Source organism: Bidens hawaiensis, unplaced genomic scaffold (genome assembly GCF_021521415.1).
Source record: "Bidens hawaiensis isolate Kalapana, Puna unplaced genomic scaffold, B.hawaiensis_p1.1 tig00000599_1, whole genome shotgun sequence".
Classification (NCBI taxonomy): Eukaryota; Viridiplantae; Streptophyta; class Magnoliopsida; order Asterales; family Asteraceae; genus Bidens; species Bidens hawaiensis.
The window spans coordinates 2690402-2712592 of NW_027491036.1; the positions used below are offsets into that span (position 1 = coordinate 2690402).

Below are 22191 nucleotides of genomic sequence, written 5' to 3' on the forward strand. Positions count from 1 at the left end.
CACTGACGTTCCAAACTTCAAACTCTAAAGAAAAAAATAATAATAATAACCATTAAATAACCCTAATAGAATAATAGGTTAATCTCATTTTCTCTCACAAGTAAACCTAGCGCTGCTCATCTCTGATTCTCTAGATCTCCACCATCGCCACTCGCCACCATCTCCGACTCTTATCTCCATATCCGGCTCTGCTCTCGCAACCCTTTCACTGTAAAGTAAGTTTTCTACATGTATCTCACAATTTTTTTTAAAGATTTGGATATTTAGCCTTTATAATATGTAGGATTCATATTAAGAAACATATTAAGAAAAGCATATTAAGAAACATATTAAGAATACCCTTTCACAGTAAATATATTTTAAGGATTCATATTAAGAAACATATTAACTTAATATGTTTCTTAATAATAGCTGTAGCTGTAGCTAATATTATTAAGAATACCCTTTCATCTTTGTATGTTTACCAACTCTATTTGTTTAGTACATGAGTGTTTATATTAGTTGTAATTAGCCATTGAATACAATATAGTTTTGTATATAAAAAACTATGTGTATTTGAATCATTATCTGAATTTGTAAGTTTTCTGTTTTTGTTTTAGGATATCAATCGAGACTTGAGTGATGTCTAGACTTGGTTCGAATGATACAGAATTTCAAGCAAGTGTGGATACTCCAATGTCGGAAAAGGAGCCTAGTAGCGATGATATTATAATAGTTAATGATGAAGAAGTGAATGTGAATGAAACTGAAGAAAATAATGTGGTAGAAGAGGAAGAAAATAATGATAAAGATGAAGTGCATTACACTAAACGGAAAAGAAAATTGACATCACGTGCTTGGGATCATTTTCGTAAAATAACAGCTGCTGATGGAACTAAACTCGTTATATGTTTGCATTGTAATGAGAAAATAAAGGAGCCTAAGGATAGTTCCACCACTCCATTAATTAGGCACATGGATAATTATTGCCCGAAATTTAAAGCTGCTACTGCTAAAGGACAATTAAAGTTAAATGTATCTTCTGGAAATGTATCGGGTTCTTCATCAATGGTCCAAAACTGGAAGTTTAGCAATGCTAAGATGCGGGAGATAACATCTCATATGATTATGGTGCATGAACTACCGTTTAATTTTGTTGAGTATGAGTTGTTTAACGTGTTGATGAAGGAAGCTAATCCAGAATTTGAAAAGATCTCACGTGCAGCAGCTCGACAAGATTGTATTTCTAGTTACGATCTTGGAAAGAAAAGAATTCAAAAAATTTTGAAAAATGTCAAGCGTGTGAGTATCACAACTGACATGTGGACATCTCTTCAGAATATACATTACATGGTAGTTACATGCCATTTTGTAGATTCGGATTTTGATATTCACAAACACATATTGAGTTTTGTAGATGTGCCTCCGCCATATACCAGAGTAAATATCTATGATTGCTTATATAAGTGTTTAAAAGATTGGAATATTGAGATGAAGGTGACTACGTTGACTGTTGACAATGCTAAGACTAATGATGTGGTAGCTCGAATGTTGTTAGAAAATTTAAATCTTCAAAAGAAACTTCCTCTCGATGGGAAATTATTCCATGTTCGTTGCTGTGCGCACATTCTCAACTTGTTAGTTCAAGACGGTTTAACGGAAATTCAACATATAATTCACAAAGTTCATGAGAGCGTGAAACATGTGGGTGCCTCTCCGGGACGATTGCATCTCTTTACTGAGCTCACCAAACAATTACAGCTGAAAAATAAGCATCTTATCTTGGATTTTACTACTCGGTGGAATGCAACTTATGCTATGTTATCTACGGCCTTGGAATTTAAAAAAGTTTTTGTTAATTATGCCGACCAAGAAAGTACATACAAGACATTGCCAAGTAGTGATGACTGGGATAAAGTCGACAGTGTATGCTCGTTCCTTTCACTCTTCAACGAGGCTACCAAAATAATTTCAGGTAAGCGTTCTCCACCAATATTGAATAAGCTAATATGTTGCTTGTATTTTATTCATATATGTTTGTATTTTATTCAAAAATTAAGCTATTCAAAAATTAAGCTAACTCATCAGGCTACCAAAATAATTTCTTGTACTTTGTTCATATATGTTTGTATTTTATTCAAAATAAGGTAACTGATCACTTATCAGATCTAACACAAAGTCCTTTTCAAATATGTAATATCATATATGTAATATTTGGCTAACTGATCAGATCTAACACAAAGTCCTTTTCAAATATGTAATATCATATATGTCCTTTTCAGATATAACACATTAAGAATTTTATTAAAACACATGTAGTTTATTCATATATGTAATATTTGGCCATCATTTTCACGAGTTCTTTTAATTAAAACACATGTAGTTCATTTTTTTAATTATTTTTTAATCTTGTAGGTTCCGAGTATCCAACTTCTAATTTATTTCTCAATGAGTTATATGTTATAAAGGAAGCATTGGATAAAGTAGCTTTAAACAAGGATGATTGCATGAATTCAATGGCCCTTAAGATGAAAGGAAAATTTGATAAGTATTGGGGTTCTTCTAATCTGTTGATTTCTTTTGGTGCTATTTTGGACCCTAGGTATAAAATGGAGTTAATCAATTTTTCTTTCAAGATAATATATTCTGAAGGTTTATGGGAAGTAGAAGCTCAAATTGTTCGTGATGCTTTAGAGGATTTGTTTGAAGAATATGTTGAGGCGCATAAAGAATCCAATACTGTTCAATCCAACAGTGGAAGCGGGATCAAAGCTAGTACTTCTAATAGCTCTAGCTTCACCACCTCTCGATTTAGTATGAACACAGGTAGCGCGAAGTTCACCCAACATGTCAAAACTGTTAATACCGTTGAACGCGTGAAGTCAGAGTTAGCCACTTATTTAGATGAAGGAATATTGTGTGAGGTTGATACAAAGTTTGATGCATTGAAATGGTGGAAGGAAAATAGACATAAGTATAGAATTTTGTCTAAAATGGCGGCTGATATCTTATCTGTTCCGATAACAATTGTTGCTTCTGAATCAGCTTTTAGCGCCGGTGGGAGGGTTATTGACCCACATCATTCATGTTTAGGAACGGAGATGGTAGACACGCTTGTTTGTGGAGCTGATTGGTATTGTCATTATTATGGATTACATAAAAAGAAAACCAAGGTGATTTTCTTATTCTTTCAACTATAATATCATTGTTATTCTACTACTAAAATTTTTTTTCATTGCAAACCGTAGGAAAATGGCGATATTGCATACATCATGCTTGAATGAAAATACGGTAAAGTATTTAATATTGTGTTATTGGTTTCGCAAATATAAAATGTAATTAGAACCACTAATAGCATCTATTTCATATCTCTCTCTTTTATTATAGGTTTAACATGGATGGAAGACTTTGGAAAACACGTCTTGAATGAAACAAGGATGAACGATTGATTTTTTTGTTGCAATCATGCTGAACTTTTTGATAGATTCTTGAAGGATCATTTTCATGTACTTGTAAACAACTAACTATTTTGATGTTATTTTTGGATGAATTATGCAGTTCATGGTTGTGCATTTATGTTCGTTTATTGTTCATATATGTTCGTTTAGTGTTCATTTAGTGTTCATATATGTTCGTTTAGTGTTCATTTAGTGTTCATACATGTTCGTTTAGTGTTCATATATTTTTGTTTAAATGTTCGTTTAAGTGTTCATTTATGTTCGTTCAGGTGTTCGTTTATGTTCACGAACTGTTCGTTGAGTTTTTAAATGAACGAACACGAACATGACCACTTTTTTAACAAACGAACATGAACATTTATTTCATGTTCGTTCAAGTGTTCGAGTTCGTCTAAAGTTAAACGAACGAACACGAACAAGCCCATGTTCGTGTTCGATCGGATCGTTTACAGGCCTAGTAAATACCAAAGGTAACAAGGGGTGTGTATTATATATATGTTGTACCACCATATTCAAGTATTAATAAGATTATATAAGCTAATTAGAATAAAAGATTAAACTCGGTTTGACCTTTGGAAGTCAAAACTTCAAGAACAAATAAATAAACAACCTTGGATCTATGGAGAATTTAGAGATAATTTGGAGATGTAGCAAGTTTAAAAATGAAGGAGATGGGTGTGCATATATAGGGTAAGGGTCAAAGCTTCTTTACAATGTTCTATTTCATGTTTACATGTAAATGGGTTGGTTATACAAACAAGCAAAGCACAAAACAACAAACAAAATCCGATATATATGTGCAGATGGGTCTAGGCGCCGCACGAAGACCTCCCTTGCCCTGTCCGCGCGGCGCGGCGTGTTTAGGGGGGCTGGTCCAGCTCGTCTAGTGTGGTTCATTATGCATCCAGAAGTTCGTTTTTGATGTAATTTGCTCGGTTTAAAGCCGTTTTCGAATCCGTAAAAAGGGTTTTTTTCAAATTGAACAAATGGGAATTATTTGGTAACATAAAATCCAATATTTTATATATTTGAAATGTTCGGGATATAAATCGGGTCGGTTTACGTGATAAATGAATGCAAACAGGACCCGAAATTGACGGATGTTACACCTCTATTGTCGCCGGGGGGGGGGGGGGGGGTCACATCCAAAATCGCCCCCATCGCCCACTACATAAGGCCTTACGCACATTAAATCTTGAAATGGCCATCTGACCAAAATAATAGGGGTGTTCATGGTTCGGTTTGAACCGTGAAACCGCCCAAACCGGCCATCGGTTTGGTTTCATGGTTGGTTTTCTCTCTTAACTTTCGGTCTGTTGGTTTTCTAAAACCACAATGAATGGTTTGGTTTACATCTTATACAAAAAACCAACCATATAAAACCAGACATGATCGTTTGATTATATATATATATATATATATTAAGTAGTATATAACAAGTATATAAAATTATAATGTTAGAAATAACTAAATAAAAGTTGTGGTTGAGTATACATATACTACTACAGTAAATAAAACAGATGGGCTAATCCAAAAAGTATTTCAATCTGGCATCTATTATATATATAAACGAAGACCCAAAAATCCTAAGTGTCGCGATGTGGTTGCTTCCCCCCCTTTTGGAGTGACCAAATTTGCTTGATTTTTAAATGTTGGCCTCTCATTGATTTAACCCGGATCCTAAATCACCATCCTCCCTCTCTATCTCAAATAATTACCTTGAATCCTCATCCTTATCCTCATACTAATTCGTGTTTCAAAACCCTAGCCACTCATTTTATCTTCAAAATTGATCGCCGGCATTAAAGCAACACCCATGTATTTGTGAAACCTAAAATCAATCCTTCTCATCTGCATCTTTCAACTCCCTCCAAAAACATTTTCCATCTGCCAAACTACAGCTGGAGTTCCCCCTTTTCATGCTTCGTCTCTGTTTTCAAGGGTTTTGTTACTTTTAAGTTTGTTATGTATAACTTGTAATGTAATTGATAGATGGTGAAGAGGAATTGAAATCAGTATCTAGGAGCTATCTTCCATAGTTATATTGTTGTATTAATTTCTTCAAAGTTTACTAGATTTGATTTAGAAAATAAAATGGTAAATATTTCTAGATTATGTTTATGTTTATTATATGGATCATAGTATTTTTAATTCCTAAATCATGTTATTCAGTTACTTATATTATAACTGAAGTTAATATAAAAAAACTTCACAATTCATGTATTGTCAGGTATTTTAGTTGGATTTTACGAGGGAGTGTGGGATGTAAGTAAGTAATTAGGTTATTTCTACAGATTAGGCAGTTTTGGATTTGTTTCATATGGTTGTAGATTATGAGCACAACTTCATTCCCATCCAACAAGACATGCAATTGAATCAGAAAGGAGGCTTTTAGTTTTCATAACTTTTTAAGTTTGATTTGATAATTATTTGAATGGACTGCTTGTTAGGAACAAAGCGGCGCGCGGAAGCGAAACAGCACACACATGCACAACGATAAACACGCATAAACGAAAATATAAACGACACAAGAATTTAACGTGGTTCGGTCCCCGCGAGGGGACCTACGTCCACGGGCTGCAACTAGGTTTTCTTATTAGCTCAGAACAAAGATTACAATTACATGATGGGATATATATAATAAACAGTATTAGGGTTAAACATAATTAGGAACCAAAACTGGGCCTCCTAATAAAACCGGCCCAAAGGCCTTCATAACCCAACAATCTCCCACTTGAAGGCCTTGCGATAAATTCCAGCCTGCCATCCAAGTAAATATAACAATCTCATTCATCCAGTAACTCTAGTAATCTTCAGTAATAGAAATCTACCAAGCCTCCAGTTCCAAGAACAAGCTAAAACTTCAACAAAAGAAGTTCTCCAAGCCTCCAGTTCTCTAGGAACAAACTAAGATTTCTACCAATCCACACCCTGGTTGCATCCGCCCTTCTCATCAGTTACCTGAAAGGCCTATTGAAGCTCCCGAGAACTCCAATCCGGTCATCCCAGACCCAGCCATGACAAAACTCGCCAATGACTCATCCTCAATCTTAACCGACCCTCACTTACTCACACAACCGGCTTCAAAGACTTCCAGAGGATAAACACTCTCCAAATCAGCAGACTATACCAGGAGAGATTTTCACATTCGGATTCCTGGTCCTCCGAACCCAACGTCCCTTTGGAAACGAACCTAGAACACACCGCGTGCTCCCACTGTTGCCAAAACCCCGAACATGTTCAGACCTCCGAATACGCTCAAGCTGACATCCTCGTGGCTCTAGGCTTCATGTCTGCAAACTGAAACCCCTTAGCTCTACCCGATTCAGCGAGCCAAGACCTTATAACTCGGAAGTTGGTTCACTTCTTCCGACGATACAAAAAAAACTCGTATCTTCCAAAAGTCTTTAATTAAAAGATTCAACAATGCTTCATTGAAGTGAGTAACAAGAAATAAAGCAAACTAGAATCTTGAACCCAAGAGTCTTCACCGCCTTCACTGAGTCCCAATGCATCAACCCCGTATACATTCTCAAAAGCAGAATTCCAAACCATTCGACATCGACTCTTAAAATGTCTCACCTTTACGCAACCTACCAAGTCGACTATGCCCAGCTCCCACTGTCTCTGTTATCCCAACCCATGCCACACCAACACTCCATGAGATGAACCCCACTCGTACTATCCCGGCAAATAACTTTACCCAACACGAGATTATGAACCTCTCAAATGGTGTACCACTGATCACCACCAAACAAGATATAACTTCACAATTCCAAACGAACAAGAAGTAATAATCACAGTTTCGAACCAGCTAACAGGCAAACAGCTATAACAACAGTAGAACTTTCATGAAATCAAGCGGTACCAAGGGTTCTATGACCGTACACACGATCAGTTAACTCAAACCCTAACCGAAAGATCATCCAAACGAGCAATAGTTTACATGACTTGCCACTAACCTCATTTTTTTTTCACTTATGCCGTCACCAGCACACCCGCTGGTTCCATTTTCTCCAAGTTTATCCATCACCAGTACTATATCCAAGTTCACATGACAAACCAATCAACCAAAATCCATAACCGTCAACATTCCGATCATAACCACCTCGTCTTCAGTTATAACAATAACAAACGAGAATAAATCGAAGACAGTGAACAGACACAACAAGGGCACGGGCCTAAACTTGACGATTGTTCAACAGATGACTGCCAAATAAACCGATTTGCTCTTGCAATAACCGATAAATCAACTAACTGTAAATAAACTATATAAAGTTACCTCAGACTAATCTCTTGCAAACAAATCTGAACCCGAACCTAAATGGTCTTCACAAAACCCGGTTCCCTAATTTACGGTTGATAATAAATAGTCAAACCCTAACTCAGCCTGACAGCCACCAATCTTGACTGTCGATCACTGATGAACACGAACCAGAAATTAACCCTGCGATCTCCAAGAGTTATTCACGGTGACGGACCTACCCAACCCTAATCACCAAAAAACAGATTCGAACCAAAACCTTCTGCGAAATCGTTACCAGTGCAACGAACCGTGTGTCCAACAAGCCAAAGCTCTGATACCACTTGTTAGGAACAAAGCGGCGCGCGGAAGCGAAACAGCACACACATGCACAACGATAAACACGCATAAACGAAAATATAAACGACACAAGAATTTAACGTGGTTCGGTCCCCGCGAGGGGACCTACGTCCACGGGCTGCAACTAGGTTTTCTTATTAGCTCAGAACAAAGATTACAATTACATGATGGGATATATATAATAAACAGTATTAGGGTTAAACATAATTAGGAACCAAAACTGGGCCTCCTAATAAAACCGGCCCAAAGGCCTTCATAACCCAACACTGCTATGATGAAGCCCTATATTTTTTCACTTTGGTGGGTTGGTTGTTATTAACGGCTTTTTAGAAGAAAATAGAGATAATTCTACTCGTATACGCTGGTCTATTATTGGTTTAGAGACTTTTCACCGCTACACTGTAGCTAAAGTGAAGTTGAGGTTTAGTGAACAATGTTCCATAATTTTTCTCTATGTGTAATCCGCTAATTGATTCTATAATTATTTTTTATATGAGTAAGCTGCTAATGATGCTTAAAGCTTTTTATTTTTACATAACAGGTTGGTTGGGGACAACAACACTGATTATCTTTCTATCTAACGAAGTTGGAGAACCCACAAACTAAGCATACTTCAGGAAAAGAAAAGCATCAGCATTGGATTAGATCAATGGTTTCATAGAGAAGTCGCCAATCATCGGGGATATTTAAGCAGAAGTGGATTTGTATATTTGCTATGAATGTGTTTTGCGAGGTAAAACTTAAGTATTTATATTATAATTAGATGCAGTTTTCTTTTCTTAAGATTTTGTATGAACTTTAGGTATAATTTTTTGTGTCTATTTACGAAAGTCTAAATTTTAATGATTATTGATGAAACTATGTAACTTATGACTACTTATTTGTATATGTGTTAATTTCTATAATTAACTTTTAAAGTAGTAACTATTGATAAAACTCTTAACAACAATTAAAGCAATGGTTTAAATTTTAATGCTATTCAACTAGGATCCATTCATAAGGTTGCCTCTCCACGGGTATACTGATGGATTTGGATCGGGTCAATGGATTATATCACATCGACTATAATCATTCTTGAAAAACCTAATCTCCCCTGTGAATACGAAATCCGCCACCACACCTCCGCCCTAATCTGACCGACTTTCTCTTCACGGCTGCTCTTTGAGACAATGTCATTTTAAAGGTTATCCTATTCGGTTCTCCCAATCTATATGTCCAGTTTCTGATCGACCCAATTCGTTCAGTTTTGTGTGAATTGAAGTTGACGATGTCGTAATTATGAATCAGTGAGATTTTCTACTTTAAACTGACCTAAAAGCCTTCACAAACAATTGGAGATTTTCAGGTTAATTTGATTGATTCGTATTGAAGTGTGAATGATTTGATTTGGCGTTCGTTAATTAGGATTAAAATTGGTTAATTGCATCACTGAATTGGGAGTTTGTATGCTTGTAGGGCAAATTATTGCTGGTTTTAGATTATTAATTTGTTCAAAGTGAATTCAGAAAGAATCCATATGATATTACACCCTAACCATCCTAAGTTATATGTTAATTATAATTTTTCATGGTATTTTGAGAGTTGAAAAAAATAAATAAATAAATTTTGGTTTCATGTTTAAATTATTGATATACTTGTGTTGTATAAAAACTTATTTTATCGGATCCTTCAAAGTCAATCAGTATCCGAACTTGCAATATGCCTGCCCTTATGCATCTTGAAGAAAATAGTATCATAATTTAGGTTCAGTATAAGCAGTTTCATTTAGCCGTATTTTATTTTCAATTAGTTTGTGTATTAACTTCATTAGTGGTATTATGTAATGATTAACAATTGTTGATTAGTGATGAATCTATTATTTTCCCTTAGACACAACATCCTTCATTGGTGAAATATCATGTGATACTATGGTCACCAACAAAGAAGCAAATAAAATGTTTGAACCTAAGTTGTCAAAAGCCCTTCGGGCGTACCCCTTTCGGTTGCTCTTATTAAGAACTTTCTTTTGGGCTTGCTTTCGTTTCCATTTTTTTATGTTCCATGTTTAGGGTAGGATTTGAAAATGATTGTGTGATACTATTACTAAATGATGAACGATAAGATGCAAATAAGCAGTAATGAATAAATAGTAAAGAATCTATTAAAGACAAATTGGATAGTTTCTTTCTAATAAAAATCTAGCTACAAGCCTACAAGACAGGTTGAAATTTGTATTATAGTTTGTGAGTATTCCTGTATGTATGAGCATTATGTTTAAAAGAGTAATTTTAAACATATACGTCCATCAAATTTCGACATGTAACATGTAGCAGATTCTAAGGTTGACGGGATCACACAAGGAATTGGGTTGCATAAGGTTCAACTGCCTATTGGCGGTACAATGCGACTATGTGTTTTTCTTGACACTCTTTGACATGAGCTAATCCATTGGATTCTTATGGATTTAGGTACAATCAAAGTCCCAACATGTATTTCTAATACAGGTCAGAAGTCAAAAAATGTATTTTTAGTCAACTAAAAAAATGCCATTTTAACCCATTGAAACAGGTTATGATTTTAGGGGAATTTAACCTTGAGATGTAACTCTCACTTAGCCATAACAGATACTTATGAATGAAACAAAACTAAAAAGTGTTCCCATATTACATATTTGCAAGAAACAAATATGTTTTAGTCGTCTGTCGTGTAACTGAATAACATGACTTTTCGGAACAGTTTAACTCGCTTTGATCATCATAATTTTGGTATAGATGAGACTGTTGTGGGCTCAAGACAGTCAAAATATGAGAGACTAATTCCCTAGAAAATTCAGGATTCAAGAACACCAGAAGTCAATGCATTACATTAAGAAGACAAGAGCAAGTAAAGTTGATCAAAGAAACAAGTGCCATAGCCTAGCTGGTATTCTTATTGTTCATTCGTTAAACGAATATTACTATTTATCTCCATGTTTTATTTTGGACTTATGTTTGTCAAAATATTAACCAAGCCCTAAAATTTTGTTTACATTAACGTGAATCAATTATTTAAAGATTTTTCTTTTTTCATTCCAAACAAATTATAAGGTTATTAAGTCTCTTTATTTTTAATTATTGTGTATGTTAAAACTTAAAAGGGTACTAAGAGACGAAACCCCATCACCAATAATTGACAATGAATAACACTTGGTGTTTTATTTGCTATTTACCAAAATAATAATAATACTAAGAAATAGAAGAGGATGCAAATTGCTCAAGTCTTTCATTTTTTTATTCATCTACTTATTATTTTTGTTTCTAGCAGTCGCCTTCCATGCCTGTAAACGGAAGTAGTGGTTTATTAAAAACCACATTTTTACAAAAGAAACTTTGATGGACAATTATAAGAAAATCAAAACACATATAATACAAATATGTGTTTTTGTTAATATGAAGCAAAATCAAACCTAATAACACAAAAGATTTCCAAATTTAAAAAGAATGTGTTTCCTTAGACAATGCAGCGTGGTTCCGCCAAGCCAAGGGAAGGGTCCGACGTGGCACACCGTTCATGCAAAGAGTTCCTTAAAACACCACGCGCGACCCTTTTCCTTTTACGTGTGACGAGATCGTCATGCTCGTCCTTCACCTCTTTTTTGACCGTTGAGCCCAACGACTCTAATTAAAAGATTATTAATTAATTTATTATTATTATTATTATTATTACATATATATATAAACAAACACTTCTCAAATCATTTTAACAAACCCATTTCAATAAAAACTAAAATACAATGAAACTTAAAAATTATCAATACCTCAAAACTCATTTAAAAATTAATAATATTGATAGTTGATAAGATGAAAAATAGACAAACAAAAACAACAAACATTAAGCAATTACTTATACATGAAATTAAACTCCACCCTAACAAAAAATATAACCCATCTCAGTAGGAAAATATTAAAACCGAAATGATAATAAAAACGACAGCCATAGTTCATGTAAATTAATTAAATTAATATAACAAATTATATGTTAAAAAATATTAACAAAGCTTTAAATAAACCCGCGTAACACGCGGGCTAAAAGCTAGTATTATATATATATTAAACTAGGGTATAGCCCGTGTTACACACGGGTGAAAAAACATGTTAACAAACATAATAAATGTAAATAACAAATTCATGCATAACTAAGTTATTGAATAAGTATTACCTTAAATTTAATCCTCAGATTCCAAAGAGTTTAGAAGACCATCAAAATTTGACTCATAGTTCTCACACTCTAACAACCATTTTACATTCTCGCTAACTTCATTTTCCAAATCCAAATGTGTCCTTTCTTTTCAGACATTAGCAAGTTTTAAGCGATTCAAATCTCTTAAAAGAAACATAGATTCTAATATTGATTTAGGATGGTGCCCGTGTTACACGCGGTGGAACATATTTAAAACATAATATATATGTAACATCATATAAATTTAATCAAATGCAAATGTTGTACTTATAAATAAATGATATATTTCAATATTTTTTAATATTGTTTCAAATTATAGTATTTGAACTAACAATATATTTCAAACCCGGGTAATATTTAAAACGAAATTACGAAATAACTCGTAGTAGTTGTAGAGATTATAATATTGGATTTAAAATTGAAATAGATTGGAAGATAATTTTGAATTTTGATTTGTTAATATTAAAGTCTATAACTTATTTTTGTAAAGTTCATATAAAGGTTGAAAATTATAGTCAAATCATTATTCATTATCATTATTATAAAATAAAGTCTAAATCATATACCAAAGATGCATACAATTACTGGAAAGTTAATTTGAATTTGTAATTTATATATATACAATATTGTATATTGTATGCAATTACCAAAATATTTTTTATATATAAAAATATTGTATATTGTCTTTAAGTTATTAACCTTTATAAACACAATTAGATTAAGTTGTTTAAATGTAACAATATAGTCAAAATTTAAATGTATATAAAATAATATATTTTAATCAAATCATTATTATTAATATGGAACATTAATTATAAATTAATGGTTAATCATATACCAAAAATGTTTAGAATTACCATATTCAAAGCATTAACCTCCACTAACCTTAAATATGTAAGGTGAAATTTGAGTGTGTGATCAGTTTTATAACTATCCATTACATATACTTATTTATGTGAGATATAATATAAATAGAAATGATAATAAAATTTTGAAATTAGAATATAAATAGTAATCAGATAGTTTTGTAAATTATCAAAATAAGGTAATATAACTTATCTTTGAAAATTTTAGTCAACTTATTATTTATATTATTGATCACTAATTCTAAAATTAAGTTGTTTAAATGTAACAATATAGTCAAAATTTAAATGTATATAAAAATATATTTTAGTCAAACATTATTATTATTATTATTATGGACCATTAATTTATAATTAATGGTTAATCATATACCAAAATTGTTTAGAATTATCATATTCAAAGCATTGACCTTAAACATGTTAGGTCAAATTTGAGTATGTGATCAATTTTATAACTATCCATTACATATACTTATATATGGTGATCAATTTTATAGCGATAATAAATTTTTTAAATTAGAATATAAATAGAAATCAAATTGTTTTGTAAATTATAAAAATATGGTAATATAAGTTATGTTTTAAAACATAGTCAAAATTTAAATCTATATAAAATAATATATTGTAGTCAAATCATTATTATTATTATTATGGACCATTATTTATAAGGAAAGTCAATATTCAATATTGATGTTAATTAAAGTGTGATTGGGATAACTAAAGTATTTAAATTACAATATTCATGTTAATTCGGTTATTTAAACAAATAAGGAAAATCAAACTAAATAAATTATATTAATGGGATAATTAAATATGTACATGAATATACATGATTATTCAAAAAATAAATATACATCAATATAAAAAAACACATCTTATAAAGTCATCCTCAATCCCTGAAATTAGATAATATGAGTGAGACAATAACCTGAAATAATAAAATCGAATATTAATATTCATATTATGGATTATTTTAATTATAATTAATAACCGGAAAATTTTAAAGGTGTTACTGGTAAAACGAAATTGTGAGAATGACCATGGTATCTCGGTTTTTTCGTAGAATTTAAATTGAAATTAGGTTGTATGACTCGTGAAATTCACCTAAAATTATAAAGTAGAATATTAATGTTTATGTTATGGAACATTTGATATTTAATTTATAACTGAAATATTTAAATGTCTTACCGGAAAATAACAAATAATGATAATAACCATGGTATCTCCGTTTTTTTATTAAGAAACTAAAATCAAATTTTCCTTAAATCAATCGGGTAAATTACCTGAAATAATAAAGTTTTGTTATAACATTGATATTATGGAATATTAGAATTATAATCTACAACCGGATAATTTAAATGTGTCTTACCGAAAAAACGAAAAAATGATACTGAATATGAATGAAGCTGATTTATATTTAGAACATAGAAGAAAAACATGTATAACAAAAAAAAAACAGGAAAAATATTAAACTTCAAATAAATATAAAACACCAATTGTTATAGGTATAACACATAAACAGAAAACTTACCGGGATAACGTAAATACGTATAGATATTAGCTTCATCGCCATTTTTTATTTAGAACCTAAACTGATTTAAAAAAAATCAGTTTATAATGAAAATAAAGATAAAAATGTTAGATCTACAATAACCGGAAGAAAATATGATGTTGCTGGAAAAAGATATAACCTTGCCGGAAAATCATATACCATTGTTGGCCATTAAAGTATAATATATAACCTTACTGGAAAATGATTAATCTCGATCTACATTACCAGAATATAGAAGATGGTGGATGGTGGAGTTAGTAAGCCGAGAGAGAGAAAGAGATTAAAATGATTATGGTGGAAAATTCTAAGGTTTAAATACAATGTGTGAATATATTACATTAAACAACTTCTGAATTTATTGAAATTGTAAACCATCTTTAATTCGTTGCAGGAAAATCATAGCTAGATTCAGCAGCCCCCACCACTGCCGACCCAAATTCACCACTGCGACACTTGGACTATTACATCAACAGCTTGTCACAATATATATCAGGTATATCGCATACATTTTGAATACAGATTTGCATACACTACAAAAATGTTATATTCAGCTACTAGCAAGACACATCTATTGCAATCAGATTCAAAGAAGTAAGCGACACACATGCAATCCTGCCCTTGGATCCCATAATCACTCTTGCTGAGCTGCTCACAAAAGGAACGGAACACAACATGGTATACATCACAAACTACAAAACATTATTCCAATAGAAGATATATAAATTGTTACACTACAAACTATTACTCTCTCACTGTGAGTATAAACATAGCTAATACAACTTTGTTAATGTCTATCTAAATTATAGCATAGTCGTGTCGCATGTAAAGCAAGTTTAACAAGCTTTGAGATGGATCGACCTCGGTATTATATCTTATGCAATAAATGCAGCAACAAAGCAATTCCGCATGCATATGGGAGACGGTTTTTGCTATGTATGTGAAGACCATTGTGAAGAATTTGGAGATAAATACATGTAAGTAAGCTTTGTCAATTACAAATATAGCAAAAACATACATCTACATGAATTGTTTGTTAAGAAATAAATTCAATTAGCTTCAACATCACCGGCACTGAATAACTAATATATTACAGGTCACACACGTTGGACGCATCAGGGAAATAATAGCTAAGAAAATACACACCACAGTTCTAAAAAGTAGATCTGACACAACAAATAATAGGACCTCAGCTACTTCACGCGCCCAATAATCAAACGGCAAAAACACTTCGATAACCTTTCTTTAACAAAGTTATGTATGCTTCGTTAGGTAAGAATGATAAATGATTTTGTTAACATTTTGTAAATGCTCCGTCTGCTCTATATGCATCAGCTTTAACATTTTGATATGCTTCATCTACTCTCAATGCATATTTTAAGCAAGAAGTCAGTGGCAATGTAACTATTCGGTTTAACATTTTGATTTTTTAACAAAGTTATGTATGCTTCATGTAGATATCATGTAACTAAACTTGCTATGCATATTTTAACTAAGAAATCAGCAGCATCTGTAACTATGTATGCGGATGTTAGGTCTCTGCGTTTTCCCTAGACACTAGCAGTAACAGAGAAAAATAATAGCAGGCAATTCCATGCCCCCGCCGCGAAGCGCGGGTGAACCAACTAGTTGCATTTATTTTACAAATCTGGGCAGTTTGTGTTATGCATGATTCTTCACAACATTGTCAGTTTCCAAATTTGTGTTTTAACAACTTAAATTCTGCAAATTCTTGAAAGATGTACTTATATATATATATATATCATATTTTTTACTTTGGACATCATTATTATTATTATTATTATTATTATTATTATTATTGAAAAGTTTGGTGCCACAAAGTTTTAGATAAGACATAGAGTATTTATATAAATAGTTTCAAGAGTTATTCAAATTGTTGTGTTGGTTTAATGGTTGATTCAAAGCTTTATAAATCTTGTCACAATTATATGCCTAAGTTCAAGTCTCTCTTTGAGTGGTAGCTTTCATCTTTTGTTGGCTTTTTTTAAGTTATCCATCTATGTATGTATTAATTAGGTTTTTAATTTTTTTTATTTGTTTATTTTTTTTAAATATGACAAAATTATTTTTTATGTGTAGTTTTCGTACACCTAATGAATCTAATTGATACCGATGGAATTCGCATCCAGTTGTCGCCGTAACGCCAATGTTTTTGTCTTATTATTGGCAACTTGACGTAACTATTTTTTAGGTTTAGTTCCGAAACATAACAAACGTAGATGGTACCGACCAAATGCAACAACTATGTTTTATCGACCGAATAAACGTTGTTTTAAAAATTTTGTATCATATGTTATAAGGGTATCACTACCATACTAGGTGTTTACTAATTTGTGTTTTGAGGTTAATGTATGTATAGGTACAAACCTGGCTGATACCAATATAATTCGTATCTGTCGCCGCAACGCGGCGGGTTGCAATAACTAATTAGTTGCAATTACTAATTAGTATAAAGTAGATCTTTGGCGCCAAAAAGTAAAATTTGTATGTTTTAGTATTTCTGCTAATAGTTTTGAATGTCAAACAATGGCTTTAAAGGTAGCCTGATGGCTAATATGATATATGTGAATGTCTTGATTGGCATTCTACCTGGGTTCAAGTTTCTGCGATTGCATAAGGCGGTTTTTTTTTAATTTTCATTTTTAAGCTGGGCTCAGGGCAGTGATTGCATAAGACGGTTTTGCTTTTAATATTCTTTTTTTAGTTGGCCTCATAGCAGTGTGGAGTTATCGTGTTTGTTTTAGTTCCAGTATTATAACGAAAACCAACCGAATACTAATTTTGTTCTTTTAGTTTCGGTACTGTAACGAATGTGACGGAAACCGGTCGAATTTGCGTAGAATCAACGCCCGGGATCGACAATAGTCGGGTTTTACCAACGCTGAAGTTTTACCGACCGACATTTGGTCCACATCAATTTATATATATATTTTGTTTTATTTTTGGTTTTAGTTCCGGTAGCACACATAACCAAAGCCGGCCAAATTCACGTTGAATTATCGCCTCAAAGCTTGGAACCGACAACACTTGGATTTTACCACCACTCGGTTTTACTGACCTGCCCGGCACAACGCGCGGGTTAACCTCTAGTTTAATACAATTGTGAAGCCTGGTGCCGCATAAGTTAAGAACTGAACTTTAATATATATATTATATGTTTGTGGTATCAAAACAAAACTTTGGTCATGGTTGGGTGGTAATTCTTGAGGTGATGTTGTGTTGTTAATTGCTAGGTTGCGCAGGTTCGAGACACCCCTTATCTATGAGTATATTATTTTGGTTTTCTTTTTTTTTTCTTCTCGTGAGCTCTTTTTTTATTTAATATCGGATTAGTGTTGGGCCATGCCTGCATATTGTAAACTCTTTCTAGGTGGCCGTTGATGATTTGTAAAATATGCAGTAATATTTCTTTTTGTTCATTTTTTTGGTTTTATTTTAGCTTCGGTAGCATAACGGACATGACGGAAACTGATTGAATCCGTGTAGACTCATCGCATTATATATTAGGTCAAGTACCGTAACAAATATAACAAAACTGATTGAATGCCGTTTTTGTTTTGTGTTTTTGTTTTTTGTTTTTGTTTTAGTTCTTGTACCGGAAAGAACGTGATGGAAACCGATCGAATTTGCGTAGCTCACGCCTCACCGCCTCAACACCCGAGATAGACAAAAGTCGGGTTTTACCAACACTCGAGTTTTACCTACCGACGCCACCTTACTGGTCCACCTCAATTTTTATATTCTATTTTTGTTTTAGTTACAGTACACTAACACACGTAACCGAAACCGATCGAATTCGTGTCGACTTACCACCTCAATACTTGGCACCGACAACACCTTAGTTTTAGCAACCAAGGTGTTACCAACTTGCCATGGCGCAACGCGCCGTTAAATCACTAGTTATTATTATTATAAAAAGGAAGTTTGGTGTGGCTTGGACACCTATTGGACCAAGTGGCACGATATTATTGGGTCACATCATGTTTTATACTTTGTTTTAAATTCCGGTACCGTGACGTATGCAACCGAAATCGATCGAATTCGCGTTGACATAGCGACAAAGCTCGGGTTTTAACAACGTCCGAGGTTTACATATTCATCGCCACAACCCCAGGGACCGATAACGACTTGGTTTTACCAACGTTCAGGTTTTACCAACCGAATAAACTCTGTCTTAAATATTTTAATTTTTTGTGTTAGCTCAATGGATTTATTTTTTGGGTTTAATTGTGGTACCGTTACGAGCGTAACCGATAGCAAGCGAATACGTGTTAGCTCGCCAATGCAACACTCGGGTTTAACCGACACATGGGTTTACCGACCAAATAAAGAACGTTTTAAATATGTTACTTTCTTATAATACGCAATACGAGTTTCGCTACTTATTTTTCGGTTTTTATTTTTAATATGTTAATTTGACGAATTTACTTTTTAGGTTTAGTTTCGGTATCATAACGAACGTAGCCAATACCGACCGAATTCACGTTGGCTCAACGCTACAATGCCTAGGTTTTGCCGACCAAATTTGTCGCGCAACGCACACGGGAAAATCATTGTCATTATCATTAAGAACTTTTTAATACATTAATTTTTTATCTATACAAGCGTTGTTACTGTTTTCTACGTTAAAGTAGAGATTATTATTATTATTATCATTATTATTATTATTATTATATAATTTAGTGCCGGTATCTTAACGAACATAACATGTTTAACCGAATGCATATTCGTGCACCACTACAAGACAATGGATACAAAAACAGATCCCAACTGCCGGGTAAAAAAAATAGTTTTGTATAAAAGTAACTTGGGCAACCAATAATACCTTAGGCCATCGGTATTTAGCAACTATCAACTATAACTAGGCATCATGAGCAACTTAGACAATTAACAGTATGTAAATCACTCATATTCCTACGGGCATGCCATTTATCGACGGTAACTAGGTTGCCATGTCAAAACTCAAAAAGTAATCACTCATATTCCAAAGTGGAGCCGACCATAGCCATGAATACCTTTGGCACTGACATACTGTCAAGTTACACTGTCATTTCAACAAAATCTTGTTATATGGTTCACACCTATAAAATGCAAGTGTATGATCTGTTTTTGTTACTTGTTTTCAGTACAATAAATACACATCAAATGGCAATCACTTCATATCTTTACAGATTCCCTCGTCCATCAATTGATCCAGCCAGCGCATAGCGAATAAAAAAAACGAGGTCTTTTCTTTTGGATTATTGGATTTAAGATTTTAATAATACCAGTATTTAATCCGATAAGAGATTTTTAAACAATTTTGTGATCATCCAACCAATCCAAACAACAAAACCTACCTGCTATACCATCTTTTGACTAAAGTAATAAACTAGTATTATAAAAAACCATTTTTAATCAACTTGTATTATAAATTACTGAGCCACGCCCCCATGACAGGAACCGACTCATAATTAAATTAGGGTCTAGGCTAAACGTACCCCATTGCTTGTCATACCCATGAGCATATTTTATAAATATTAAACATACAAATAAAACGTTTGTAAAATCAGATCATTTTACTTTCATTAAAATCGGTGTCGCTCCAATGAACTTTTAGTAATCATCAAGACTATATATAAGTAAGTAATCTTAAAAGTTCATAAAGGTCTCAAAAGTACAATAACAGTAAGCTAGCACAACAATGTTTCTCGATATTATTTACAACATTTTCCACATAGTAAAACATACCTGCAAACACAGCAGCATACAGAAAACCAAAGGATTATATATCAAGATTTTGACAACTCACAAGCTCGGTAGATCCCGAGTTCCTGGAAGCAATCACATTCCAAATATTGGATACCGATCCAGATGTCCCTACACCTTCTCCTTCTTCGCCTGCTGATGTCGTCAAATCATTTCGTGTATCAGCCCGCATAACCGCAATATTATTATTACCATCTTTAGTAATAACATGAAGCTTTCCTAGCAAACCCGCTAGCAAATATGGCGATTCTGACTCAGCAAAGTCACAAATAGGTATATCACCTTGATGATCATAAACCTTAATTTTAGCACTTTCTAATGAAGTAGAAGGGTCCAACGCGTACAGATCGCCATCGACAATCACACTCAATTTGGTACCTGCCTGTTTAGCGGGCCACCCTTCACCCATACCCGTAGGCATGTCAGCCCACAAACCAGTTTCCGGGTCATAAACTTCACCACCAACATCAACAAAAAACGGCCAGCAATATAAACTTTGAGGAACATATAACTTCCCTCTATAAGACGTCAATCCAGTTGCTATCGGTTTAAGCAAATCTGCTAAAAAAGCAGTCGGTAACACTTGAGCTTTTGAAAAGGGCATATTTGGTATTTCAGACCAGAACCCGGTTTGAGGATCAAACACCTCTGCTGACTGTAGCGGTGTTAAACCGCCACGGCTGCGGCTAACGCCCCCAACGACATATAACTTATTGTTCAACACACCCGTTTTGCAATAAGCTCTACCAATTGACATAGAATTTGCTTCATTCCAAGAATTTGAAACCGGGTCGTATCTCCAAACGCAGTTCATAGCAGAAGCTTTATTGAACCCTCCGATCATGTAAAGATAGCCATCAACGGCTCCAATCGCACACCCACAAAACCGGATTTGATCTGAACCGTCCTTTCGTCCAAGCCATCCTCTCACAGCATCTGCAATCCTGATACTTGATCCCACCATGTTCCACATACGAGAACCCGACATCCCGTTTTTATAATCGTCTTCTGAATGCACGTTAGGAACAGGTGGCAATCTTTGCCATTGGAAACCGGGTCCAATGCGTGCCAGAAAAGTTTATCGCCTTGGTTTATGGTCAAAACGTAGAGCCATTCTTCCGTGGTGCCTAATTCTTTCCTAACTTTGTAAATTTCAGAACTTGTTACTGCAGCTTTCCAGCTTCGTGATACTGTTTTCACGTTCAAATAGCAGATTCTTGGAAGTCTAGCAAGAATTTCTACAGGAAGATTGGGGATTAACCGAGGCTTATCATCCCAAAAGCTTGATAATGTTTTCTGCCTCTTGCAGGATTCACTATTTGGAACATGCAAAGTCTCAGTTGGTCTGCAGCTGTTTTTGGTTAATAAACCAACATCCCATCAAAATGACGGTTTAACTGATATTTCGTCTTGATCTATATAAGATTGCCTGAAATGAAAGAGAGCATTGGACTCAGACTCTTATATCTCATATTCTATTTATTGTTAAACAAAAACTAACTACCACTTGAATTTACATCTACTGTACTTTGAAATGCAAAACAATAATCCCCAATTTATCTCCAGGAACAAAGAAACCTAATAATTGTATCACTACTAAAACGCTGTATCCAGTCAAATCCGAGCCAAGCCGGAGCTCAGATTTTCAGCTCGGTTTCAAATCCGACGCAAGTAGGGGGCTGCCCCAACTCCCAAGGAGTGGCAGTGTAGGCGCCCAGCCGGGAACTTTTTTCAAAGGGCACAATTTAAAAAAAATATTCCTAATACTAGTAT

General features: G+C 33.7%; 1 protein-coding gene and 1 pseudogene across 1 annotated transcript; one reads left to right on the plus strand and one right to left on the minus strand.

Moving 5' to 3' along the window:
- The first annotated feature begins 621 nt into the window (after positions 1-621).
- On the plus strand, positions 622-3263 carry LOC143636476 (zinc finger BED domain-containing protein RICESLEEPER 2-like). The gene is made up of 3 exons (XM_077104065.1): positions 622-1954; positions 2395-3152; positions 3228-3263. Exons 1-3 carry the CDS (start codon positions 622-624, stop codon positions 3261-3263), a joined length of 2127 nt encoding a protein of 708 aa, XP_076960180.1.
- Positions 3264-20251: 16988 nt separating this feature from the next.
- LOC143636486 (F-box/kelch-repeat protein At1g22040 pseudogene) lies at positions 20252-21798 on the minus strand (annotated as a pseudogene).
- Positions 21799-22191: the final 393 nt, after the last annotated feature.

Bases quoted from the DNA above. Each gene is read 5' to 3' on its own strand.
- LOC143636476 (XM_077104065.1), top strand. From the start codon at position 622: ATGTCTAGACTTGGTTCGAATGATACAGAATTTCAAGCAAGTGTGGAT. The intron at 1,955-2,394 runs GTAAGCGTTCTC...TTAATCTTGTAG, and splicing joins GGCTACCAAAATAATTTCAG to GTTCCGAGTATCCAACTTCT. The intron at 3,153-3,227 runs GTGATTTTCTTA...TGCAAACCGTAG, and splicing joins TACATAAAAAGAAAACCAAG to GAAAATGGCGATATTGCATA.